At 54.9% G+C, this 26,483-nt stretch overlaps 2 protein-coding genes and 1 long non-coding RNA gene across 4 annotated transcripts in view; 2 read left to right on the top strand and 1 right to left on the bottom strand.

Annotated features, from left to right (window-relative positions):
• Nucleotides 1-18,748, top strand: part of BAIAP2L2 (BAR/IMD domain containing adaptor protein 2 like 2) — a 28,742-nt gene extending 9,994 nt beyond the window's left edge. Inside the window, exons 5-14 of one of the 2 annotated variants that reach the window (XM_019664671.1) lie at nucleotides 4,464-4,535; nucleotides 4,756-4,872; nucleotides 5,689-5,835; nucleotides 13,792-13,944; nucleotides 14,350-14,488; nucleotides 14,655-14,892; nucleotides 17,124-17,354; nucleotides 17,655-17,856; nucleotides 18,418-18,461; nucleotides 18,659-18,748. In XM_019664671.1, coding sequence (XP_019520216.1) covers nucleotides 4,464-4,535; nucleotides 4,756-4,872; nucleotides 5,689-5,835; nucleotides 13,792-13,944; nucleotides 14,350-14,488; nucleotides 14,655-14,892; nucleotides 17,124-17,354; nucleotides 17,655-17,856; nucleotides 18,418-18,461; nucleotides 18,659-18,734 — 1,419 coding nt within the window. In that variant the 3' untranslated portion in view covers nucleotides 18,735-18,748. The other variant, XM_019664670.1, reaches the window with a different exon arrangement.
• Nucleotides 14,904-22,662, bottom strand: LOC109394526 (uncharacterized). The gene is made up of 3 exons (XR_002126463.1): nucleotides 22,505-22,662; nucleotides 20,981-21,046; nucleotides 14,904-16,612 (listed from the first exon to the last, which is right to left on the bottom strand). It is a non-coding gene; the product is annotated as an uncharacterized LOC109394526 (long non-coding RNA).
• Nucleotides 20,600-26,171, top strand: SLC16A8 (solute carrier family 16 member 8). The gene is made up of 6 exons (XM_019664672.1): nucleotides 20,600-20,633; nucleotides 21,382-21,441; nucleotides 21,649-21,876; nucleotides 22,608-22,751; nucleotides 22,976-23,734; nucleotides 25,624-26,171. Exons 3-6 carry the CDS (start codon nucleotides 21,663-21,665, stop codon nucleotides 25,968-25,970), a joined length of 1,464 nt encoding a protein of 487 aa, XP_019520217.1. The 5' UTR covers nucleotides 20,600-20,633; nucleotides 21,382-21,441; nucleotides 21,649-21,662; the 3' UTR covers nucleotides 25,971-26,171.
• The last annotated feature ends 312 nt before the right edge of the window (nucleotides 26,172-26,483 follow it).

Below are 26,483 nucleotides of genomic sequence, written 5' to 3'. Positions count from 1 at the left end.
ATGTGGGATCCGAACCGGGGCCCTCTGGCGTCCCAAGCCAGTTCTTAACCATCGCGCCACTCGGCCGGCCCAATTTTGAAATTTTTGAAGCTCAATTTGGCAATTTAAAAAAATGGTTTGTACTTGAGCCCTACCCAAGAAATCTTTGTCTACCGCCATGGCAAAGATATTCTCCTAAGTTTTCTTGTAGAAGCTCTATGTTCTGGGCTTTGCATTTGTTTCTATGATCCATCTGAAATTTATTTTTGTGTACGAAGTGAGAGGGAGTTAGGGTTCATTTTCCCCTGTACAGATAATTTGGTTGTTCCAGCACCACTTTAAAAAGACTTTTCTTTCCCTATTTAATTGACTTGGTGTCCTGATCAAAAACTGATTTGTCATCTATGTGTGGGTCTATTTCTGAACTTTCTACTCTGATCCATTGATATATTTGTCTATCCTTACACCAATACCACACTGTATTCATTACTATAGCTTTATAGTAAGTCTTGAATTTAAGTAGTCTTAAGAGTTTTGTTCTTTGTTTTCAAAATTGTTTAGTCCAATCAAGATCCTTTGCATTTCCATAGAAAGTGTAGAATCAGCTTGTCAATTTCTCTAAGAACGCCTGCTGAGGTTTTGATAGGGATTGCAGTAATCTATAAATCAATGGTTATCTTAACAATATTGAGATCTGATCCACGAACATGGTATACCGCTCTATTTATTTATGTCTCATAGCAATGTTTTGTCATTTTCAGTGTAGCAGTCTTGCACATCTTTTGATAGATTTGTTTCTAGGTATTTAATGGTTTTTGAAGCCATTTGTAAATGGCATTTTAAAATTTCATTTCCCACTTGTTCATTGTTTTACTTATATTTTAGTAGGATCACTCTGGCTCCTGTACTAAGAATAAAATATCAGCAGTAAAGGGAAAAAGAAGAAGCAGGAATAGCAGTTAGGAGGCTCTTGCAGTAATCTAGGAAATGGATGATGTGGCTTGCAAAAGGATGGCAGCCGCCTTGGTGTTGAGAAGGGATTGAATGTAGAACCAATAAGATTTTCTGCTGTATTGGATGTCAGTTGCAAAAGAAAAAAAGAGAAAAGTCAAGATAACTCCAAGGTTTTAGCCTGACGAGCTGGGAAGGTGAAGTTGCCATTAGCTGAGGTAGGAAAAATTGAGTGTAGAGCAGTTTGGCTTGAGGGGAGAGATCAGGGGCTTCATTTTACACGTGGTACGTCTGAGATGATTATCAGAAAACCAATCAGAGAGGTGGAATCATCAGTTGTATGTATGAGACCAGAGTCTGCGGGAGAGGTTGGGCTGGGATATATAGGTGGGAGTTGTGAGCATATGGACTGCATGAGCTCACCGAGCGAGGAGGTGGAGATAAGGAAGGGAAGAAGACCAAGGCGGAGCCCTGGGTCAACCCAACCTTCAAGAACCAGGGACATGAGAGAGAACCAGCAAAGCACAGAGAAGCAGCAGCCGGGGGTGGTGCGAGGAAAACCGGGAGAGGGTGCTGGGCTAAAGCTAAGGGAAGAAGGTGTTTCAGGAGGAGGGAGTGGCCATCCATGCCGAATGATGACAACAGGCTAAGGGGGACGAGTCCTGAGAGTTGACTTAGCAACGTGGTGTCTCAGTGATGTCCACAAAAACATTTTAGTTAGGGAACAGCCGAGTGGCTCAGTCGGTTAAGAGCTCGCTTAAGAGTGCGAGCTCTGAGTGACAAGGTTGCCGGTTGGATTCCTGGCCCGAGCTGAGCTGCCAACAGGTGGCAGGATGGCCCAGCTAAAAAAAAAACTAAAAAAAAAACAAAAAACAAAAAATAAAAACATTTTAGTTAGTGTGATGGAGCATAGCCTGACTGGAGGGGATTCAAAAGCAAATGAGAGGACAGAAGTTGGGGTCAGCCCACAGAGACAATTCTTTCAAGGAGCTATTTCTGTGTAGATGGCAGAGGGATTTCTTGAGTTACTGGAGTAACTCAATACATACATTACAGTGCATGTTTTCAACAGTGAGGCTGCCCTTGGCTGCTGTGCTGAGGGGCTTACGGGTCCCACTCATGAAGTGTGTGCCCGGGAGAGGGGAGCAGAGGAGGGCAGTCTCTAGGAGTTCCTCAGCCTGCCTGGAGTTGGTGACTTCCTTATTCCAGAAGCCACCTGCTAATTAGACAGTCCTCTGGTTCCCCCACAGCAAGAGCTCAAAATCCACTTCAAGTATCAACCTCTTAATAGAACTATTTCTTTAGGAGCTTGATGAGGACATTCCATTGACCCTATGTGCCTGGGCCCCCTGATTGGCGCATCCTGGGTCTGTGGCCTCTGCCCCATTGGCAAGCCGTGGCAATGGGAAGAATTATAGTCCCGCTATCGTGCTCTAAGGCCCATTTCCATGGTGTGACTCAGTTCATATGTGACGAAGCAGAAGAAGTGATACCTTATGCATGGAAGGTGGCTTCTTCATAAGCTGTTTTCAGGCAAGAGGAGTGGGGTGGGGGTAACAGAATTAGGAAGAAGAGTGAACGCTCCCAACTTGTCTGCTCTTAGTATTTTAAGGACATTTTAAAAGAGCACCTGCACCCAGGCCTCCCTGGGAAGAGAGCTCCCAGACTCCCAGGGCTCTCTGCTGGGAACAGGAGTTATCACTGCCTCCCATACCCACCTTCGTGATGCCTCCACGTCCTCCTGCGTCATCTCAGCAGGCCAGCATTGTGGCAATTTAAAGCATGGCCAGCATGCCGCTTCTGATGGTTTTGTGCATTTAAAATTGTTTCTGTGGCCTTCTGTGCATTCAGATTCGTCTCTCCAGGTACCATTTTCCACCTTTATTCGTGCTCTGGTTACAAAGTCGCCTGGGTTTTGAGGGTCTGCCCCACCCCGCATCTCTCATAAGCTCTGTTGTTTCTATTGGGCAATATTGTCGCCTGTGGGCTTTTCAGAAGCACACAGTCTGTGTTTGAACAGAAATCCTGGCCTGTCTCTTCAGTGGGAGGCAGGGCCGGGAGGAGGGCGAGGCGCCTCGGAGGCCCTTGCTGGGAGGCCCCGCAGGTACAGGGTGGGAAGATTCACTTCTTACTGGATCCAGCAGAAAAGGGGCAGAAATGTGGGTCAGCACCCCCTCCCTGCCACACACACACACACACACACCATGGCAGCCACAGCTCAGGGGTTCAGGGCGTGACCAGTTCTGGGGAGACCAACTCCAGCTCCCTCGCGGACCAGCAGTTACCAAGGCTTCAGAAACAATTGTGGGAGAAAAACTTACAATTCATAACTTTTATAATTGATTGGTTTTTTCCTGCATACTGGGAGGAAATTGCCAGCGTTCCTTTTCTGGGCAATGCCCTACCCCGAGCTCCCGCAGCATAGCATGGGGACCCCCCGGGCAGGAGGCAGGATCCACGGAGCTCTTGAGCAGGGGCTGCTGAGGGCAAAAGCTCTGCAGACAGAGAAGGCTGAGCAGAGGTGGAAGGGTCCCCAAAGAGGAGTGGCAGTGGGATGACAGATGCTCCTCTGTGCTCCTGGTGCAGCTGGAGGGATTTAGGTCTGAAGCCCCAATGCAGATTGACCCAGGAACTCTGAACACTGATGGGAGACACAAGGGGAATGTGCCAGGTGACCCTTGAGGCCCACGAAATCAAAGCTCATCGGGTTCATAGGGCTGGAGCTTAGAGAGCATCTGGCCAAGCCTTTCCTGTTTCAGGTGGGGAGACTAAGGCCCAGAGAGGGGCAGCAGCTTGTCCAAAGTCACAGAGAAAATTGCAGACAGAACCAGAACTAGGGAGTAGCTCTTCTGAGGGTGAACCCAGTAGCCTTCCTGGTCACCCAGGTGGTCATGCCTCCTTCTCACCTGTCATTGGAATCCATCTCCCTCACAGCTAAGAACTCAACAGTTCTGAGCGCTTTCATGGGCCAAGCCTTGCCCACGGTGCCAAGGACACAGAGATGGGTCAGATTTGGTCCATGCCCACAGCGTTTGCTGCTCATACCAAGGAGCTGAACAGAGGCCCAGCGTGAAATTCTGTCCTGTGGCTGGAGGAATGAACAGTGAACAAACAAATGGGTACACATTCCAGAAACAAAATGACTGAGCAACGGATTCTACCTGGGGGTGTCAGGAAGGCCACCTTGCAGAGGGGGCAGGGGAGCTGGTGTTTGAAGGTTGGTGGGAAGTTCCAGGCACAGGGAATGGCATCACCAAAGCCCAGACTAAGGCTAACAGTAAGAACCAGAAGCTGTTGACACATTTATCCAGGGTGATTCGAGCGAGGTACTGCACCAAGTGTTTTGCATGTTGAACAATTCAGTCCTTCCTCCAACCAGGTGCTCTTATTAGGCCCATTTCTCTGATGATTGGCCAGGTATCTGGTGTGTTAGGAGCATGGCGGGCAATGTATCTGAATGGCCAGTACAAGGGATGCTGGGACCTGGGAAAGGCAGGGCCTCCCAGATCACCCCCGTTCTGCACTCCACACAGGTGCAGACATTCCACGGAGACCTGCTGCAGCACATGGAGAAGAACACCAAGCTGGACATGCAGTTCATCAAAGTGAGTCTGGCTGCCCCACCTCAGCCCCCTGCCCAGCACAGGCGAACACTTCTTTCCATTTGACAGATGGGCACATTGAGGTCCGCGCTGGGCATTGACAGGCCCCAGGTTCTACCTTCCCAGCCGAGGCCCCTGGCTCCTGTCCAGTGTTCTGACCCGTGGACCGGTGCCTTGAGCTCTTTGACGTGGGGGTGTCCCTCCTCTCTCCACCCCACCCAAGGACAGCCGCCAGCACTATGAGATCGAGTACCGCCACCGAGCCGCCAACCTGGAGAAGCGCATGTCTGATCTGTGGCGCATGGAGCGAAAGCGGGACAAGAATGTGCGGGAGATGAAGGTGCCAGGGCTGGGGGCAACACTGGGCTCTAGGGGGACCTTCTGCACCCTCCTGAGCTCCCCGATCAGGCACCAGCCCAGCTCCGGGGGTGTGGCTTGCCCCACCGTCTGTGGTGAGGACAGCTGGAGAGGTCAGCCAGCCCCATTAGTGGTCATAGGGACACCCTCAGCTCCACTCCTTGTCCTGTCTCTTCCTGGCCCTCCCCAGGTGCCCCAGGCCTCCTCCAAAACCCTAGTACCCCTCTCACTTCTCCTACTTCACCGAGAAAACCCGAGGCCATCAGTCATGCTGCTCCTGAACTTGGCAGCCAAGGTGCCATCCACCGGCAGCCCCACCGGCCTCCCCGCCCTCCTGCCCAGGCAGTGGTATCTGCCCCCCTGGCTAAGGCTGCCCTCCTCCTGAGCCCCTCCTCCCCACCCCTGGCCTTTATCTATAAGACCTCCATCCCCCTTCCTGCTCCTCCTCTGGCTCTAATAAGCTCATCTCTCTTCAGTATCTTCCCTCCCAAGTAGGAGGTTGCACTTGCATCAAACTAGCCTCCCTGGGCCCCGCCTCTGTGCTGGGGCCGATGGATGACTCAGAAGCCAGCCCTGCGTGTGAGAAGCACCCGGGCCAGGGGGGACGCAGGGCCCAGGCTCATGAGGATGAGGATGCCCGTGAGAGGGCAGGGAGCTGGGATGGGCCCAGGGCTCAGGGGAGGCTTCCACGATGAGGCGGCTGGGTCAGGAAGGACTGGGAGGCTTCAGACAGCTGGCGCTTGTGGTGGGTGGGATGAGGCGCAACGCCCTGCCTCCAGCCAGAAGCCCTTTCTCCCAGGAGAGCGTGAACCGGCTGCATGCGCAGATGCAGACCTTCGTGTCGGAGAGTCAGAGGGCCGCCGAACTGGAAGAGAAGCGGCGCTATCGTTTCCTGGCCGAGAAGCACCTGCTACTTTCCAATACCTTCCTACAGTTTTTTGGCCGGGTGAGCTGGGGCCAGGGGACAGCGAATAGAGCCCTTCTAGGGACTGTGCTCTCTGCGAGCTGGCTGCACCCAGGAGTTTCCTTCCCTCCCACCCCGTTCCTCCTTCCCTTCCTCAAGAGATATTGTTTTCATTTACTTTCCCCATCGATTTCTTTGTTTATTCATTTCTGTGTTTATGTTTATCATCAGATATTCATTTATTCATTTATGATTTATTCACGCAGTCATTCACCGATCCATGTATTTATTCACTCATTAGGAACCATCTGTTTTTCATTCCCGCTTGCATATACTTACCATTCACAACTTCATTAACTTGTATGTTGATTCAGTTATTGTCTATTAATTTTATCATATCATTTAAATTCTCTGTGCTCTTGCTTTATTCCATCCGTGAGACCAGTCAGATTTTTTCACTTTTCATTGGATTTCTAATGAACTTTGCTTTCTGTATTTAGCTGCCATGTTGTTGTTTAGTGCTGTTGGGTTTATGACTATTGTACCTTCTCTGTAGATATTGCCATTTAAGTACTTAATGTCTCTCATAATCCAGTCTGATGCTTTTAATCTCACTGTCTGAGATTAATATTGCTCTTCCTACATGCTCTTCTCGTACCTCTTTGTTTTATTTATTTTATTTTATTATTTCTTGATCTTTTTTTAATCTCTTGGTTTTAAGTGTGTTTTCTGTTACTAAGCTATAGCTCAGTTTTTTAGTTTTGACCAGTCTGACAGTCTATGTCTTCTAAAAGAGGAATTCAGTCCACTCCATTTAACCTAACAACTGATATGCCTGTTTTATTCTTTTTGGGTAACTTGATTTAATTGTATTTGTCATTTCCTTTTTTCTCTCCCATTCTTATTCTTGTCAGTTTGGTTGAGTTCAATACATTCCCGTTACCCCTTTATTAATTTGGAAATTCAACTGTTCTTTTCACCTCTACCTGTGATGACCTGATTTTATGGCCCTTCTAATCACATATATTCATTATTAAAAAAAAATACTGGACCCCCCCCCCGGTCCATTGCTCCCCCAACCCCATAGGATGAGACCTTGAGAAGGATTTCCCTGCCCTCCCTGGTCCTCTGAAATGAGGCCTTGGAAAGGTTTTACTCCTCCCTTCATCCTCCCTAACCCACACCTCTTGGTTTTGCCAAGAAAATTCAGGACTTTTAGTTCCAGACTCTCACTAATTATTTCTTTGCAGCGTGGCCCATCTATTCCAAGAGGCTTTACTTAGATTACTTACTTGCCACTGCCCGGGGCACTGCCATCACCCACTAATATTGCACATACATATAATCAGGTACACTCACCACTATTTCCACTCCTTTTAATTTCCTACTGTCTTGAGGCTTCTGTCTTGATTAATCAGTGTGGCTAGAGAACTTTCAAGAGTATTTTCTGCAGATACACCGTCTGAATCCTTGCATATCTGCAAATGTCTCACTTGTAGCCTGACTGGTGAATGGCTGCAGGACTCCAGTCACAGGCTTTTTATCTTATGGTCTAAGATGATGTTCTCCTGTTGCTGTGCTCCATGTTATAGGTACTAAGTTGGGTCCTGATCTGTCTCCTTTCCTTCTAAGTAACTGGCTCTTTGTCTGTGGATGGTTGGAGATTTTCTTTGTGTCCTTGGGACTCGGGAACTCGTCCACGCACCACCTAGGTGAGTGCATGCTGGTGCCCCTTCAGTCTCCAGGCTCAAATCTTCCTTCAGGTCAGAGAAGCTGTTTCCTCTTCCGTTTCTTTATTATTATCTCTCTGCCGTCCTTTTTCTCCTCTGGAACTCCGATCATTTGGGCTTCCGCATCTATGACCATGTCTTTTTCACGTATTTTTGCTCTGTATTTTGAGATATTTCTCCCTTGAGCTGTCAGGCCACCAACTCTGTTCTCAATGGGACTGTCTTCTCTTTTAGTTCATCTGTTCAATTTTAAATCTTAAAATTGTGCTCTGTCTGTGTGAAAAGGTCTTTGTTATGTGGCAAGTGCTCTTATCAAGTTCTTGTTCCCTCTTCTTCCAGCTGCCTGGATGGTCTGCTGGGTTCTCCTCCCTGACCACTGGGTCCTCTTAGGTGCCTTGTTCTATTCCTTTGCCTCCTCGTGGTCCTGTTGTCACTCTGGGCTGAGTGGAACTGCAAGGACTCAGGCAGTGGTGCTGACAAATGTGGGGTGTGGGAGTGGAGCAATCTCTACCCCAGTGGGCCCCCACTCTGCCCCAGGTCTTCCTGTTGGAAACATGAGCTCTCGCTCAGCCTCAGGGATAGAGATTAATGTAGCCTACTCACGTGGAAAACCTCTGCAGACAGGGCTGCTAGGGACGGTTGTGCAAGTTGTGCACTGCACAAGCATGCCTGGTTGAGAGGAGGCGCTGTGCTCTGCTTTCCAAGCTGAACATGCTGGTGCGGACTGTGTTTGCCTACAGAAAGGAGCATATTTTTCTTTGCACAAATTGGTCATCCTCTCACCAGGCTCTGTCCATTCAGAGGGGACATCTGTCTGTAAATTACAAAGAGGTACCTTGCTCATTAGTAGCAGCCAGACGGAGCCCTGGAACTCAGCAAAGCCAGCAGCCCCTCCCAGGGCACACTCAGAGGGACACTCGATGTTGCCTCTGTGGGCTGCACCACTCCGGCCCCTGAGTCCTAGTCCTTGCCTGGCCTCTCAGTTTCAGCTCCTCAGGCCCCTGCCAGCCCAGAAGTGGTCAAACTTGTGTCCTGCTCTCTTCTGTAAAGGTACAACAGGGGCCAATGCCTCATAATTGCCCGCCTGGCACGTGGAGTTGCCTGCCTGCCTGGCCTGGCCTAGCCGTTGACCCCTCCAGAGAGAGGGATGATGGCAGCAGGAGGTGCCAGTGACATTGGGACACCATCTTCCCATCATTCGCTCATCCGCATAAATCGATGACTGTCCCTGCCTTTTTCCAATGGCAATCGTTCATTCATTCACTAATTTAACAAATATTTTTGGAGCCCAGATAATGTGCCACACTCTGGCTCTGTTTTGCACCTGAGAGAGCTCGCAGGTCCCTGACCCACCCACCCAGCCAACCTCTCCTGCCTGATGCCACCAACATGGGCTCCTCCGCCCCTCCCCCCACCTCAGTGCTCTTTCCATTGCTTTCTATTTCTTTGTTTTCTTACTTAGTCTTCGTTCTGATTTCTTTGTATTCCTGTTCAGTTTCCCAACCGCTGAACTCTGGCTGCAAATTCTAGCACGCGATTTCATTTCTCTGAGCCTCATTTTCTTATCTGGGAAAGGGGGGAAGTAACCCCCACCTCACAAAGTTCATGCAGTGGTGGAGCCTGGAATGTGTTCTCCTGGCCCTGCGCTCATCCCTTCAAAGATGAGAACAAAAGCCACCATTCAGGAGTCCCCTCTGCTTGCAGCCTGCTGCTCCCAACAGCCAGCAGACTCCTGCCTCCCCACCTCAGGCTCCTTACACCTGCCAGGCCTCTCCCTGATTCTTAGTATCTGAACCCAGGGGCCCCTGGTGTTGAGCAGAGGTGGGAGACACAGCTGGATCCAATGGCTGCTCTCTGGCTCCAGCTGACTTTCTCCCACTGTCACCACCACACCCAGCCCCAGGCTCAGGGCTCGGCCTTCTCCTGCCCCTGTTCTTTCCCAGAGTGATCCTCTGAGGAAGAACCGCTTATTGTTCTTCTGCACAGTTTTATTGAGATACAATTCACACACCATGCAAGTCATCCATTTAAAGTGCACAATTCCTTGGTTTTTAGTATATTCAGAGTTGTGCATCCATTGCTGCAATCAAGCTTAGAACATGCTCATTACCCCTAAAAAAACACACTACCTCTTAGCGGCCGTTCTCTAACCTCCCATCCCTCCCCCTGCACTGGGCAACCATTAATCTACTTTCTGTCTCTATAAATTGGCCGCTTCTGGACATTCCATATAAATGGAATCATACAATATGTGCCCCTTGGTCACTGGCTTCTTTCACTGAGCATCATGGTTCATCCATGTGTAGTGTGTGTCAGTACATCATTCCTTTCTATTGCCGAATAATATTCCGTTGTCTGGATAGACCACATTTTCTTTATCCATTCATTAATTGATGGACAACCTGGGTTGTTTCTACTTTTTGGCTATTATGAATAATGCTGCTAGGGATATCTGTGTAATAGTTTTTGTATGGGCATGTTTTCATTCCTCATGGGTACCTAGGAATGGGATTGCTGGGTCATATGGTAACTCTGTTTAACTGTTTGAGGAACTTCCAGACCCTTCCAAAGTGGCTGCACCATTTTACGTTCCCTCCAGCAGTGTGTGAGGGTTCCAGTTTCTCCTCCTCCTCGTCAATACTTGTTATTGTCCATCTTTTTTATTACAGTCGTTCTACTGGGTGTGAAGTGGTATCTTGATGTGGTTTTGATTTGCATTTGCCTGATGACTAATGATGCTGAATATCTTTTCATGTGTTTATCAGCCATTTCTATACCTTCTTTGGAAGCAACTCCTTTCTGCCTGTGTCCTGAACAGTTAACCTCCAACATTAAGGAACTGACCCCTCCTTTGGCCGCCTCCTCCTGGGTGATCTCCCCTCAGGAGGGGCTGTGGATTGAATGAGACAGACTTCCCCTAGCTATGGGGAATAGGTAGCATGTTGCCTGACCCAGCAGGGCTTTAGGACATACAAGATCTAACTCCTAAGATAGCTAAGCATACATACATATTTACCTGTTACTATATCTATAAGCAGAATGCCCAAGATTTAAAGAACTATAACTACCTGGCACAGTAAGATGTCCCCATTGTCTCCATAATCAGTGCTGCTTAGTCCAAGTCTAGTCAATAACACACCTTTCTACCTTACCCTCAGCTTCTCTGGGTTCATTGCATTTATTCAAGTGTATCTCCAGGATAAATTTCTAGGAATGGAATTGGTGAGTCCAAGGACATAGGATTGGTTGCACCAGTTCACACTTCCACCAGCACGGTGTGAGAGCCCCTGTTTCCTTGACAACAGTGTGAGACCGTTTGATCTTTGCTAATCAAAAAGGTAAAAATGGCATCTCAGTGTCATTTTACTTGATACTTGTCTTAGTGATGTTGACGTCTTTTCATGTTTCACAGCCATTTGATTTCCTTTACTGTGACATGTCAGTATCTTTTCCTCCATGTTTCTTACTAATTTGTGGGAGCTCTTTATGTGTTACTGAATTTAGACCCTTTCTTGGCAAATATTTTCCCACTTTGCCATTTCTCATTTGACTTTGTTTATTGTAGGTTTTGCCATATTAAAAAATTATTTTTATTTAGTGAAATCTAGCAGACTTTTCTTTTATAGCTTATGGGGTTTGTATCATAGAATGGCTTTTCCACTCCACAAATTTTTTTTTTTAAGATTTTTATTGGGGAATTGGGGGGATGGGAACAGTGCTGGGGAATTGGAGGAAGGGGAACAGACAAGTTGCTGTCCTTTTTGTTCTTCAGCCTAGTTGTAGAGGACTTTGCTTCACAGGCCCAAGTTGGCACCATCATTACGCTCTTCCTGGGTGAGGTACATCAGTAGCCGGCTTCTGGACAGCCGCTCACTGCGGCTGCTGGCTACATACCGTAGCCCATGACAACCCACTGCCACAGGGGTTGCAGCCTACGCTGTTGCAGGCGACTCACGGGCAGCCCAGCTCCAGGTTGAGCTGTTGTTCAACATCTTAGCTGTAGATGGCAGTGTCACTGGCCCTCACATGTGGGATCCGAACCTGGGCCCTCTGGCGTCCCAAGCCAGTTCTTAACCATTGCGCCACTCAGCCGGCCCCACAAATGTTTTTAAAATTCTCCCCTGGTCTCTCTGTGGCTTGAAGACCTTATGGCGTTTGTTCCCAATTGCTGGCTAAACTGCCTGGGGGCAGGGCTGAGGGAAGACAGAGAAGTCGAGTGGTGTCCAGGCTGGGCCTCGGTGCTGTGGCCATTACTCCCAGAACCCCCTCGCACCTGGTCAGTTGCTGTCCACTGAATGTTCTCAAACTGGACAAAAACCCTTTTCAAAATACCGTATGCAGAACTTAATGGTCTCGCTCTGCTTACTGCCTCTGAAGCAAGCTCACAAAGACCTTTGGAGTTTTGTCATTGTACTGTTTTGCTAATTTTTCATGCAAGGAGAGGGAAGGGTGTCCACCTACTAACCAACTGGACTAGTTGCTCCTGTGACATGAGGCTCTGAGCCATTCTGTTTTGCTGCCTGAGATCACTATGAAGTTTTCAGCAGCTGGGCCAGGGAGAAGGGAGAAATCATTGGAAGGTGCAGTCACAGGAGGATTCCACTCTTATGCGTACTGGATGCGAGACCTTGAGCTTGTGTTAACGGCTCTGATCCACAGCACCTTCTTCTTTAAAATGGAGATCATAATTGCACCTACCTCCCAAAGCCATTGTGAGACTCACACAAGATAATGCAAATAAAGCCTTAAACACTGGGCCTGGCACAGAGTAAATACTCAACAAAGGGAAGCTTTTATTATTACTAAGGTGAGTCTTCAGCTTGGCCTTGGGGGAGGAGATGTAGGAATAGTAAGGGAGAGCCCTTTATCACTGGAGAGTACAGTGTTTTGATTGTACTTGGGATTTAATTTATAGAGGTGATGAGTGACGACACGGAGAATTCAATATCATTGAAACAAGTTTTATGACATATCACAGTTCCCAAGAGAAGGAGTCATGCCATGCCACACAGGGCCACGTGGGGAAGCACCGGGTGCTGGTCAACAGGCAGAAGGAGTGAAGGGAAAGCGTGGCCCATACCTTTCTTACGGTTTCCGCGGAAGGAAGGAGCAAAGCAGGATAGGCGAGTTTAAGCAAGTTAAGGACTGGCTGGTTTGCGTAACTTCACTGGGCTCTGGGCTATGGGGATGGTGTCTACTTGTCTGGTACCTGGCTCTGGTGTGATTTAGGGCAGGAGAAATATTGGCTGGATGTGTGAGTTTAAGAAAGTGGTTGGGGATATGGGTTTGGACTGGTTGGTTTGCATACAAAAGGTGTGCTGAGGGGCAAACTGTTTACTCTCCCTGGGAATTAGCCTTGGGAGGGGCAGTGTCTCCAGGAATAGCAAGACTCCACCAGGATGTCAAAGCGTCATAAAATACAGAAAATCAAACACAAGATTAATACACACAGCAGGTCTACCATTTAAAGCCCTCCCACTCCGAGTCGTTATGGACCATATGGTCAGCTGCTGAGTTTCCTGTCCTTGAAAGTATTCAAGCCGAGTTAGAGGCCCCATGTTTCGGGCATACTAGTAAAAAAGATGCTTATGTAGGGTACAGGGATGCACTGGGAAAACTGTATTTGAAAGCCCTCTCTTAGAACACTCCTCCAACTGACTTAAACAGAAAATGTATTTATTACATTAGTTACTGGGAAGTTCAAGGGTTTCAGGTGTAGCTGGATCCAGGGACAGACAAGATGTCATCAGAAATTTGCCATCCTCTGTTGCTTAGTTGTAGTTTCATGTGTTGGCTTCATTACACCTATTTAGCAAACCCCATGAGGTGAAAGAATATATTGCTCCAGATGGTTCCAGGGTGAGTACTGGGATTGGATTCTTTGGTCACAATTTATGGGTAAGTGCCATCCCTGAGTCCATCACTGTAGTCAGGAAGATGGAGCAACCTGAGTGGCCAGCCTGGGTTCTTTCTACTTCTTACCCCTGTATGGGGCAGTGGGAGAACTCTGCCCAAAGCACGCAGATGGGGTAGGGGAAGCGCCTCAAGGAGAAAGGGGAGACCTTTGACAAATGAGGGGAGGGTTGGACGGTGGACGGTGGGGGAACCCAAAGTGACAACACCATGTTCTTTAGCTTCTAACAGCTAGAAAATCCTTTCATCCTCGCTTGCAGGACCCAAGTCCCCAGGTCTAGGGTGTCACTTTTGAGTTCCCAGGATTCTGGGGGCTGCTCAGGTCTGGCTGACTCCTGTGTCCCCACCCCGCCAGGCTCGGGGGGTACTCCAGAACCGCGTGTTGCTGTGGAAGGAGCAGTCGGAGGCCAGCCGCAGCCCGTCGCGCGCCCATTCCCCCGGCCTGCTGGGCTCGGTGCTGGGGCCGCCCTACCCCTCGGGCCGCCTGACGCCCACCCGCTTGGACATGGTGAGGCCCTGGGCGCCCCCGCCGCTATTCGCGCCGCCACTCATGCCCCCGCCGCTATTCGCGCCGCCACTCGCGACCCCATCGCTTTTCGCGCCCCCACTCGCGACCCCACCGCTTTTCGCGCCCCCACCGCTTTCGGAGCCCCTGTTGCCCCCGGTACCCTCCGCGGGGCCCTGGGGCCTGAGGTCCTCCGCCTGGAGCCTCCTCCCACCAAGGGTTCCGGCCTATGCAGCGCCCCCCAGCTGGCCCTTCCGCCCCGGCGCGGCCTCGGCGCCCCCCTGGTGGGTGGGCCGCAGGCCCTTGAACCCTTACGCCGACAGCTGGGACTGGGGGTGGGGGCTGGACTAGGGCGCCTCGGCCCCGCCCCTCCCCGCCCCACCCTCCCCTGCCCGTCTCCCCTCGCAGCCCCAGAGGCCTCTGGGAGAGTTCAGCTCCCCTCGCAGCCGGCACGGCTCCGGCTCCTACGGCCCCGAGCCCACCGAGGCGAGGTCCGCGTCCCAGCTGGAGCCAGAGCGCCGGTCCCTGCCCCGGACGCCGTCTGCCTGTGAGTGTCCCCGGCGCCCCAAGCGCAGAGGGAGGACCGGGGACACAGGATGGGGACCCCGGGTTCGGGAAGAGGAACGGAGGTTGCGCTGCAGCAGGAGGGATCGAGGGTAGACGCGAGGGAGAACTTCCCACCCACGTGCCTCTGCGCTTTCTCGCCCCTGCAGCCTCGCTCTACACCGGCAGCACCCAGCGCTCGCGCTCCAACTCCTTCGGCGAGCGCCCGGGCGGCTCGGGCGGCGGGGGCAGCGGCAGCGGGGGCGCCAGGAGAGTCCGTGCCCTCGTCTCCCACTCGGAGGGCGCCAACCACACGCTGCTGCGCTTCTCGGCCGGAGACGTCGTGGAGGTGCTGGTGCCAGAGGCCCAGAACGGCTGGCTCTATGGCAAACTGGAGGGCTCCTCCACGTGAGTGGGAATCCGGGGGCGCAGGATGGGTTGGAAGGAGGACCCCGGGAGGCCTGAACTCCAGCTGCGACTCAGACTTCCCTGAGGGAGGCTTCTCCTGCCTCCCGCATCCATTCAACGAGAGTAGGAAGAGCCTCCTTACCAAGTTCAGGGTTTCAGCCTTCGAGAGGGTGGTAGAGGATGGGGAAAGCTCGCTCACGAGCGTGGAACATTGCAGAAACCTTATTGCTTGAGGACCTGCTGGGCACCTGACACTGTGAAGGAGGTGGCAGCTTTCCCTCTGTGCCCTGAGAGTCAGTCAGGGCTTGATGGAGGGATGGATGGGGAGGTGGGCCTCCCCAGGCAGGGCACAGAGGCGGTGCTGGGACCTTCAGGGCAAATGTGCTCTCCTCCTTGCAGTCATGCACAATGGAAATCCTTAAAGAACCTAAACTGGGCTGTTTCTGACACCACAAGTGGAAGGGGGCATTGAGGAAATACATTGTGGTCGCCAGCAAGCCTGGAGGAGAGCAGGGGTTGGCAGACAAAAAGAAAGGGTGTTGGGATCACGCTGCTGGAGAAAAAAGGGGAAGGTGGGCATTTGCTAGAGCCAGGCAGTGCCCCCCACAGGGCTTTATGGGCAGGAGACTTGTGTGACCCACTCCCGCTCCTGCTAAGGGAGAAGGAATGGAGGAAGGCAGGAATAGAGGCATGAATGAATGAATGCATAGATTGATGGAGGAATCAGCAGGTACATGCGAGGGTGGCGTATGGGTTAGTGGATGGTGGACAGAAGAGACTGGCCTGTGGGCAGGTGGATGCAGCTTGTGTGAGCGGATAGGTAGATGGGTGGATCAGTGGGGATCGAATGGGTGGTTGTGGGCATGGGAGGAGGCATAGATGTGGGGTACATGCTTAGGCTGATGGGTGATTGGAGAGGTATGTGAGTGGGTGGATAGGTGGCAGAGCAGGCAGGTGGGCAAGTGGCAATGGATGGATTAGTGGATACACAGTGAATTAGGGGTCCATGGGTGGTTGCCCACTTAGGTCGTGGATGAGTGGGTGGGCGGACACATGGGTGATGCCTGGCCAGGATGATGGATTTCGGCACAGAGGTGTGTGGATAGGTCGGTGTTCGGCAGGTGACTACATGGATCAGGAATGGAAGGGTGGGCCAGTGGGGAGACAGATGACTAAGCTCACGAATGGTAGAAACGCCTACTTTGCAGACCTATGTCAGAGGGCAGCACGGTGCCACCCCAAAAGTCCCTGCAACAGGTGTGTGCGAAACTTCGTGGGGACCTGATGATAAAACCTTCTAAACCGGTGCTCTCAAACCACATTCCTAGGACGTCACTGTTCTGTCTGTGACTCACAGGTTAGGGAAAATGATGGCAGGTTTTACCATCAGTAGGCACCTTCCGATGAAAGCAGAAGGAAAACGTACTGCAACAGTTTTATTCTGTCAGTTTGAGTTGGCATCGCCTCCAGTTTGTTACCTTTATGTGAGAATGTTGGTGATTGGGTTTTGGGATCCAAGGCGACTTTTTGGAGGATGTTTTCCTAGATGGTCTCAAGAATCTGATGGATTCTGTGGAGTCTGAAAAGGCTAAGAAACCTCGATCGTGGTGCCTCCCCCGCAGCCCCTGCTACTCTGAAGGTGCAGTAATGAGCCTCTGGCCAGGCAAAGACTCCACGAGCAGATGCCTGGGGTCACCAGAAGCAGAGGGCAGCAGCTGGGCTGAGAAGGAAAGAGCATAGGATTGGGAGTCAGGCACCCTGGGCTCAGGCGCCCCTTCCTCTGGACTCCTACAGTTGCCTGTGGTGTCCCCCTCCCCCGTCCCCTTCGCAGTCACCCTTGTGAACATCGTTTGGGTGTCTGTCCCCGTCAGGCTGGGAGCCTCTGAGGAGCAGGACTGCGCCTGGCTCTCTGGGCCCTCATGTGGTGGGTGCTCAGTGGGCAGGAACGAAGCGTCACCGTATGTCCCTGGACACAGTGCTTTCCTTCTCGAGCCTCCAGTTCCTCCTCTTAAGGTGCCCCCGCCCCTGGTGGCACATGAGGCTGGACAGGTGGCCTTGAATGCCAAGAAAGACCTCCTTCAGGGGATTAAATGAGTTACTCTCTGTAAAGCCTCTGGAGCAAGCCCCTCACCAGCAGTGCCCAGTGATGGTGTGCTCCTCTTAGAAGCGGTGTTTGGGCCTCGCTGTTGTTGGGCCTTTTGCTTATGGGACCCTCTGCTTCCTTCCCGCAGGAGTGGCTGGTTCCCCGAGGCCTACGTGAAGCCACTGGAGGAGGTGCCCATGAACCCCAAGAACGCCTTGAACCCGGTGACCTCCATGAACCCCTTGAACCCAGTGACCTCCATGAACCCCTTGAACCCGGTGACCTCCATGAACCCCTTGAACCCTATGACCTCCATGAACGCCTTGAACCCAGTGACCTCCATGAACCCAATGAGCCCTATGAATGAGCTACCTTCCAGGTACCTAAGTGGTCAGAGGTGGAGCAGGGGTGAGGGCTCCAGTGGGGGTGGCCCCACCCACTAGGGGTTTGCATCTGTGAGTTGCAGTCCAGAGTGGGCCCAGCCCCCTTCATCCTCTGGAAAAGGGCACCCCATCTCTCTACCTATAAAGGTCACGGTGTCCATCCCTCTGCCTTGTCTCAGGACTGCCTTCAGGCCAACAATCCCCTCTCACCCAGGTGCAGGGGCCCAGCAGATGGGGTTGGTGCCGCAGGACCTGACTCCTGGACCCCTTCCCTCCTCTCCTTTCTCTGGATTCAGGTCCTACCCGCTCCGGGGCAGCCACAGCCTAGATGACCTCCTGGAACGGCCAGGCAACTTCGCAGCGTCTGTAGAGTACTGGGACAACACGCCCATCTCCCAAATCCAGAGCCGGGGCCCAAGCCGCGCCCCCAGCCCCACACCTACACCCGGCAGTCGCCGAAGTAGCATGGGCAGCACGGGGGTAGCCAGTGACGTCAAGGTGAGCCCCCCTCCCCCCAGTCTGTCCTCAACCCGGGGGTTGTCCAGTGGGCAGGGAGACCAGAGACCAGGTAACCCTCCCTGCTTTGCCACGAAGTCTAGCAGTGGACCCTCCCACCCCAGCCTCAGTCTGTGCACGGAGGGGTGGGATGGCCTTCTGAGTCTGGGGTGGAGGTGTGGGGGGGGTGGGGGAAGCATTTGTCTCAGGGACTGGTGTCTTGCTGGTAGCACCAGAAAAGGCCTGTCCTCCCCGCCTCCCCAGGGGAGGCCAGACCAAGGTCCTGGGTTAGAGCCTGGGGTGGGCAGGCTGGGGGAGAGGGGAGACACCTCCCCATACAGTCACCCCCGTCTTGTCTTGGGGGGCGGTGTTTAGCCCTGGAGATGGTACTCTGGCCCAGAGGCTTTTCACGTGTGAACCTGCAGAATGCCAGGGCTGCACCTGCCAGGAGCCTAGCACAGCAGGACCTCTGGTCCAGGCCCCTGCCCTTCTAGATGGGGGCGGGCGGGGCAGGGGCTTGCTTGCTCGCCCCAAAACCTGGCCCTTCCTCCACCCTCACTGCAGAAACTTATGTCCTGGGAGCAGCACCCCCCAGAACTCTTCCCTCGGTGAGTCCTTGAGCAGGGGTGAGAGGGGACCGGGCTCAGTGGGGAGCTGTGGGGGCGATAGGCTGGGGGCGAGTGGAGGTGACCAGATGGGGCAGGAAGTAGGGGTAGGTACCTGGCTCAGGTGTCCAGTGCCTTCCCTGGACCCACAGACAGCTTACGACCTGGGCCCCCCTCACTGAAAACCTCTTTCCCCACAGGGGCACAAACCCCTTTGCCACCGTAAAGCTGCGTCCCACTGTCACCAATGACCGCTCAGCGCCGCTCATCCGCTGAGGCGCCTTCCTCCACCAGGGGTCTGAGGTCACCTCCCACCTGCCCAGGGGCTGCCCAGAGCTGGCAGCAGCAGAAGCAGCAGCAATGGATCCGAGAAGCCGGGGCCCTGATGCTGGGGGTGGGTGCCCTTCCCCAGACTGCGCCCCCAGCCTGAGCAGCTCCCAGGGCACTGGCCTGGGGTCTGGGGCCTTCAAAATAAAGCAGGCGGAACTGGGGGACAGAACCATTTCTTCCCCTCCAGGGGCCCCAGGACTCTCCCTGGGGGGCCTACCTCACGCCCCCAACCTCTTCCCCCCTTCTCCACCCCACTGGGGAGGAGCCCCTTACACACTCCTTCCCCTGTCCCACACATGTCCCCGTTTAACTTTTGTAAACAGTGAGAAATAAAACAAGTGGACATGGCAGCAGGACTGGGGGTGTCTGATTTGGGGGACCGGGCATGAATTGGGGATGGAGACCTCCTATTAGAGAATGGAGTCCAGGAGGTCCTGAAGGTCAGTGGCAGTTGCCTGGGAGGCCTGCTCACTCCCAGCCCCTCACATCCCTCTTTGTAAGCAAGTCGTTAGGTCTGCCCTAAAGCGCTCCAGCTCTAGCCCCGCATCTCCAGCCCTCATTTCTTCTGTGGGTTACCCAGGAAGTAGTCGCCTCTCCAGAGGAGGAGGGGTGGCAGTGGCCAAGGTCCAGGACCAGCAAGTCACCCTCTGGAGGCCTGAGACACAGCACCCTTTGTTCTGCGCCCTCCCCACCCGTCAGCCCCAGGCACTCCTCCCGGATTAGCCTTATCCAGGGGAAAGCCACTGAGGCCCCTCCTGGAATGTGGCCTGGGGGTGGGGGGCAGGCAAGGAATTCAGGTGATTAGGGGTGCTGGGGGTCTCTCCGGGGCAGGGCTGTGCCCCCAGCACCACTAGGACCCCCAAGCCAGGGCTCTCGGTGTCCTCTGCCTGCCCAGGGCTCCAGGAGGTAGAGGGGCCACCTTATCTGTGTAGCTCTCCCTGGGCAGGCCTGGGACAGAGGGCCCCAAGGTTGGTCTCTGCCCTGTCCCTTCTCCCCTCCCAAGCAAAGCCTCTTAGAGGAAGTAGGGGTGGGGGAGCACTCTAAGCCCAGGCTTGGGGTAGCTAGCGGTGGAGCTGTAGGGGTGAAAGCCGGGCCAGTGGCTGATCTGCCGTCAAGCCTAGGGTCTTCAGCTGCGCCCCCATCCATCAGGCTAGGCTTCACGGGGAGCCGGTGGGGCGGCCCCTCCCTGCAGGCCTCAGATGTGAGGCTAGATACCCAAACCCACTGGACGGCTCTGGTGAGTGCGGGGCGAGGGCTACCAGGGACCACCCTCTTGCCCCGTAATGAGAGGACAACAGGCAGGAAAAGCCAGACCCTGGTCCCGGTTGGGGAGGAGCCAGGTCCCAGATACCCACAGGGTCCTTGGCATTGCCCAACGCTAGGAGGGGGACTCCAGGTGTGGAGGGGCTGTGGGAGGGAGGCCCCTGCCCCAGCTGTGGGGCGGGGGGGGGGTCTGTCCTGCCTCTGAGGCCCACCCTCTTCATCTGTTCTGGGGGCACATGGGGCTGCTGAGTGAACCCCTGGGCCAAGCTCCACGCATGTGAGAGGCTTCAGAGCCAGTTTCTGCATGTGTAGGGGTTGGGGGGGCAGCTAGGGGTTTAGAGGGCAGAAGGTCTCTTTCCTGTTGCCCCCTGAAAGATCCCCATCTGTCCAGGGGGAGCCAGAGCTCCAACCCCCACCCCAAGATTCTCTGCTGGCCTAGGGGTGCTTGCTCATCGTATAGGTGCGGACAGTGAGGCTCAGCAAGGGGAGGGGACCTGTGCAAATCACAGAGCACGTCCACGGCTGAGCTGGGATGAACCGGAATTCAGCTCCCTCGGCTTCTCAGACAAGGCTAATGTTCTGGTATAAATGCCTTCTTGTTTTTTCCCATAATATTCGAATAACAACAGTCACTCCTGATCATAAAGAAAAATTAGGAACATACCACAAGGAGGAAAATAAACTCTACCCATTTTGCTGCTAGTGCCTGTCCCCCGCTTTGTTCCTTTGTCCTGATGTAACCAAAGGGCATACCGAGCCTGGACTCATGCTGCCTGTGCCGCTCAGCCAATAGACCGAGATGGGCCATAGAATAAGCATTTATTATCAGAACACCGGTGGTCTGAGAAGGCAGCAAGTTAACATCTCCAAAAACTGCTTAACGTTCTCAGGCCGGCTTGGGGTATTTAAGGGAAAATCTGGGAACTCACCCAGAGGCTGCACGGCAGTCCCAGGGATCTGTTCTTCTTTCATGATGCCCGCCTCTGTCATCGCATCTTTTGTGGTGACATTGATCCAAGAATGGTACGGGGAGTAACCCGGGAAAATGTTGAGCAAGAGAGTTGGTGATTAGCGAGCATCTACAGGGCGATAGCCGAGCCAAGCCAGACATCTGGAGCTCGGCATTCTGAGCTCGCGCTACAGGGGGGTGATTCACTGTTTAAAAAGTGAAGCCAGCTGGATGGGGGCAGAGCTCCTGCTACAGGGGGGCTACCTGGGCCCTGCTTCACTGAGACCCTCAAACATGCACACTGGGGACACTGCAAGTCCCCACCCACACCACTGGCTGCCCCTCTCCTGCTCACCAGCACTCCCCTCCTGCCATCACTAGGTTCTGAGGAGCGAGGAGTACCCACCCTCCAGAGTGAGCCATCCTGAAGTCAAGACTCAGGTGGGTAGGGCTCTATTATCTTCCCGTCATCCTTCACACGCCCCTTGGAGGCGGGGCGGTTCCCACCACTGCTTCCCCGCCTGGCTTCCCTGAGCAAGGCTCGTGCGCAGGCCCATGCCGCGGTGTGGTCACGCTGGATCTCCATCCCCATTCCTTGTCTGGGTCACAGATCCCCGTGCTCCCTCTTGTTCCCTACCCCACCCCCAGCAGAGGCAGTGGTGATGGGCGCTGGTGGTCCCCAGCGGGGCGTGGGCCCCCCAGATGGCGGCTGGGGCTGGGCCGTGCTGGGCGCTTGCTTCGTGGTCACCGGGTTCGCCTACGGCTTCCCCAAGGCCGTGAGCGTCTTCTTCCGCGCACTCATGCGCGACTTTGGTGCCGGCTACAGTGACATGGCCTGGGTGTCCTCCATCATGCTCGCCATGCTCTACGGCACCGGTCAGTGCTCCCTCCCCAGGCCCAGGGCTGCGGGTGGGGATCAGGGACCAGGAGACACCTGACCCCCTAAGCATCCTCCGGGGCCCCTCAGGGAGGACACAGAAACCTCTTCCTTCCTGGGGGAAGGCTGGCACCAGGGAGAAGGGAGGAGAGGGCAGGAAGGGGGCAGCAGCCAGAAGCGGCGCCCATACCCAGGGCGCTGCCCCGCAAGCCTGACCAGTGGCGGGGGCCCCCACCATTCCTGCCAAAAGACCAACACCTGCCGACGTTACAGGTGGGGAAACTGAGATCTAAATGCGATCATTGATTCCCCCAAGCCCTAAGCACCTGTGGAGACGGGGAAGTTGCTGGAGTTATCCCAGCAAAGCAGCGAGGGCGGTGGGGGAGCCTGGGGAGCAAGGCAGCCCAAGCCAGGGTTCCAGGCTGTGAAGAACAAAGGGCGTGGGGCGCTGACCCTTACGCTTTGGGTTCCCCATTCTCAGGAGAGGTGGGGATGGGGGGACTCTGGGCTAGGACAGGTCCCTCGCGAGTCCCCTGCAGGGCACTGTCTCCTTGGTTTGTCCCAGCCAAGCTGTGTGACCTTGGCTAGGCACTGCCCTCTGGGTTCCTGAACCAGGGGTGACCTTACCCTTGGAGCCATCCTCCTCCAGGGCTGGGAGGTGCAAAGCCTGCAGTGTGTCCAACGGAGAGGAGATTGGGCCAGCCCGAGTGGTGACCCTTCCTGCCTGCAGGCCCGGTGTCCAGCATCCTCGTGACCCGCTTTGGCTGCCGCCCGGTGATGCTGATGGGTGGGCTGTTGGCCTCGGCAGGCATGGTCCTAGCATCCTTTGCCACGCGCCTCCTGGAACTATACCTGACGGCTGGTGTGCTGACAGGTGAGGGTGCCCACTGCTCTCCGCCCCTGCGGGGGGCTGTGGGTGGGGTTTGGGACTCCTTGCTGCAAGAACTCCTGTCCTCGGTTTCCCCACAAGGGGCCGCCCTACAAGTCCATCTGTTCCGTTCCCCGGGGCCTGCCCGTCCTGGTGGGGCCTCGCCCCTCCCTCCTGCTATGGGATAGGGACGGCCGGGGGAGCCCTGCACAGCGCCGCCTCGCCCGCAGGCCTGGGCCTGGCTCTCAACTTCCAGCCGTCACTCATCATGCTGGGGCTGTACTTTGATCGGCGGCGGCCTCTGGCCAACGGGCTGGCGGCGGCCGGGAGCCCCGTGTTCCTGTCGGCGCTGTCGCCGCTGGGCCAGCAGCTGCTCGAGCGCTTCGGCTGGCGCGGCGGCTTCCTGCTGCTCGGCGGCCTCCTGCTGCACTGCTGCGCGTGCGGCGCGGTCATGCGGCCTCCGCCGGGGCCGAGCCTGCGCGAGGCGCCCCCTGGCGGCCAGGCCCGCCGCCGCATGCTGGACGTGACCGTGTGCGCCGACCGCACCTTCGCGGCGTACGCGGTCACCAAGTTCGTGATGGCGTTAGGGCTCTTCGTGCCCGCCATCTTGTTGGTGAATTACGCCAAGGACGCGGGCGTGCCTGACGCCGACGCCGCCTTCCTGCTGTCTGTCGTGGGCTTTGTGGACATCGTGGCGCGGCCAGCGTGCGGCGCCCTGGCCGGCCTGGCTCGTCTGCGCCCGCACGTCGCCTACCTCTTCAGCCTGGCTCTGCTGGCCAACGGGCTCACGGACTTGAGCAGCGCGCGCGCGCGCTCCTATGGCGCCCTCGTCGCCTTCTGCGTCGCCTTCGGCCTCTCCTACGGCATGGTGGGCGCGCTGCAGTTCGAGGTGCTCATGGCAGCCGTGGGGGCACACCGCTTCCCCAGTGCGCTGGGCCTCGTGCTGCTCATTGAAGCCGTGGCCGTGCTCATCGGACCGCCCTCTGCCGGTGCGCCCCGCAGGAGGAGGGGGGTGGAGCGGCCTAGTGCCCCTAAATCCAAGGGAAGCCCCCTTCCCGTCCCAGATGGAACGTACAGGGATGAGGGGAAGGGACCCGTCCTCTGAGGTAACCTGACCGGGTGGACTCCTACAGTGAGCCCCTCCTCCAAGCTGATACCACCAACTCGGGGTGGGGATGGAAAAGCCAGGAAAGGTGCCAGGAAGAACCCCACATCGATAGCTGCTGACCCACTGGGTCATCTCCAGCTGTCGGCACAAAGGCCTGTGAAGCGCAAATGCGTATTCTCCTTTTGCAGACGGGTAATCTGGGGCACAGAGACCCTTTGGCCCTGCCAGTGCTCGATGCCCACACCTTTGAAACACTGCGTCTGAGTGCTTTAGTCTCCCCAGCTTCTAATGTTGACTGGAATAGGGACAGTATCTTTGGGGAACCAGCCCTTGGGCCAGGAGCAGAGTTGGGGTTCTCAGTGTGCTCACGTGGAGAAGGAGGGGTGCTGGGGTCTTCACCTGTGCACACTGCCTGCAGAGCACTCGACACTCATCACCGCTTAGGAAGTCGTCCTGATGAGGGTGGTCAGGGAGGGCTTCCTACAGGGAAGGGCAGGTCTCGCGGAAGCGGCAGGGTATGTCTCGGGGGAGTAAGGCAGGGGAGTAAGGCAGGCGCTAGGACCAGAAAGCTGGGGTGGGGGACATGAGGGTCTTCCTGGGTTGTTGGGTGATTACTGGAGCAGCAGGGAGTCTGTCGGGGAGCAGAGGGGAGCTGAGGTCAGCTGTGGGGTGGACCAATGGCAGAGGGAGGCCACCTTTGCTGGGGCTCCATCGCGCCTGAGATGGGGTGAGCTGCCCATCCTTCCAAGGCTGGGCTAGCTGAGTGCCCTCATTGTCTCACCTGACCCAGGAGGAACCCCAAAGGCCCTGAACTTGTGTGTGGAAGGCCCCCAAGCTCACCACCAAAAGCCACAAAACTGGCCCACCCCACCCCCCAGAGGCTCAGAGACCCATCTTATATTTTGACCCTGGGGTGGATCTAATCGGCAGAAAAGGCACGTGTGTGACAAGGTGAAGGACGCTACAGGGCTGTGTTGCAGGGACAGGGACCAGGAAGGCAAGTTTGAGGGAGTACTGCTCGGAGTGGCTCAGGGGGGCTCTTCCCCCAGGCCACAGAAGTGCTGACCGAGGGGTCACAGCGTTGTGTGGACAGCCACAGGAAGGCCACCCGTGAGAGGGGAGAGCCCATGGAGAAACCATACTTTAGGGGAAATATTTGCAGTTTAAAGATTTTCCTGACAGTACTATGTGCCTGGGATAGAAAAATTGGAAAAGAAAGAGAAGGAAATAGGAGTGACTGACCCACAAACGCGGCCCCAGCTGTACTGAGAGCTGTATGGGGTCCGCGGCCTTCTGGGAGGTGCAGGAGGCCTGGAGGTGTGTGGGGAGGGGGCAGTGGGAGAGCTGAGACAGGCCCCTGAATATTAGGTGGAAAGAGCAAGAGTTGGGGGCCCCCAGGAGAGTGAGGCTAAGCCCAATACCCCTCCCCCACTCCTACCCCAAATATCCCCAGGTGGGCAACTCACAGGGCACATGTGGAGCTTGAATTCGAGGGTGGAGGGGGTAAACCAGTAAGTGCTGCCTTACCAAAGGCTCTCTATCACTTAAGAAATTGAGATCCAGGGAAGTGAAGGGACATTTTTAAGGTCTCAGACGGCAGAGCCTGCATAGGGTTTTGCATCTGTAAAATGGGAAAACTGGGCAAGTGTGTGTGTGTCAGCCATGAGCCCCACTAAATCGAGGTCACCACCCTTTATCTGGGGATGTGGGGTGGGAGGTGAAGGGTGGGGTCCCCCACAGACCCTTACCTCACCCTCCCTCCCACCTCAGGCCACCTGGTGGATGCACTGAAGAACTACGAGATCATCTTCTACCTCGCTGGCTCTGAGGTGGCCCTGGCCGGGGTCTTCATGGCTGTTGCCACCAACTGTTGCCTGCGTAGCTCTCAGCTTGCCCCGCCCAGCCCAGGCACCGAGGGTGGAGCCAGTGACACTGAGGACGCTGAGGCCAAAGGGGACTCTGAGCCCCTGTCCACCGAGGAACCTGGTGGTCTTGAGGCCCTGGAGGTGCTGAGCCCTGGGACGGGGCCAGCAGAACCGGAGGTGGGGGTGGGGGCGGAGCCAGGGCCAGACCCAGAGTCCGTGGAGCTCGGGGATACGAGGCTGGGTGGCCGCTGACCAGGAGCAGGGCTTCCCCTCAGAGATCTGGCTGCCCCAAGAGAGCCTGGCATTGGAGGCTGCTCCGGGGTGCTCACCCCTGGGGTCCAGGTGGGGACCTCCGCCCCTCATCTTCCCAGTGGGCCATGGCTAGGTCCTGTCCCCGCTCAGTGAATCTGCTGGGCCATGTGGAACTCAAGTTCATAAAGCTCAGCTGAAAGACAGAAGGTTCTGTTCCTGCGCCTCCACTGCAGCTCTGGCTGACTGGATGTGTGTGTCGGTGGGGGGTGGGGGTGGGGGGGTGTTCCCAGACTTAAGAGGCACTAGGGCTGGGGGTGTGCCTGGTACCTGGCTCCTGCCAGCCCAAGCCCTGCCAGCTGGCAGCACCTCCCACTTGAGGCCCAGAACCATCTGTGAGAGTTTAGGTGTGCAGTTCAGAGCTAAGGTTGAATCCTCGCCGAGCCTTGGGCTCCTCTCGCACACGGAGGTTGACAGTGACTCCGTCCTGTGCCACCCAGGAGCATGATGGGGTCA

This window comes from Hipposideros armiger, unplaced genomic scaffold (assembly GCF_001890085.2).
Source record: "Hipposideros armiger isolate ML-2016 unplaced genomic scaffold, ASM189008v1 scaffold_426, whole genome shotgun sequence".
In the NCBI taxonomy this organism is placed as follows: Eukaryota; Metazoa; Chordata; class Mammalia; order Chiroptera; family Hipposideridae; genus Hipposideros; species Hipposideros armiger.
The sequence above is the reverse complement of the archived record's forward strand: the minus strand, read 5'-3'. Positions and strand labels throughout refer to the sequence as shown.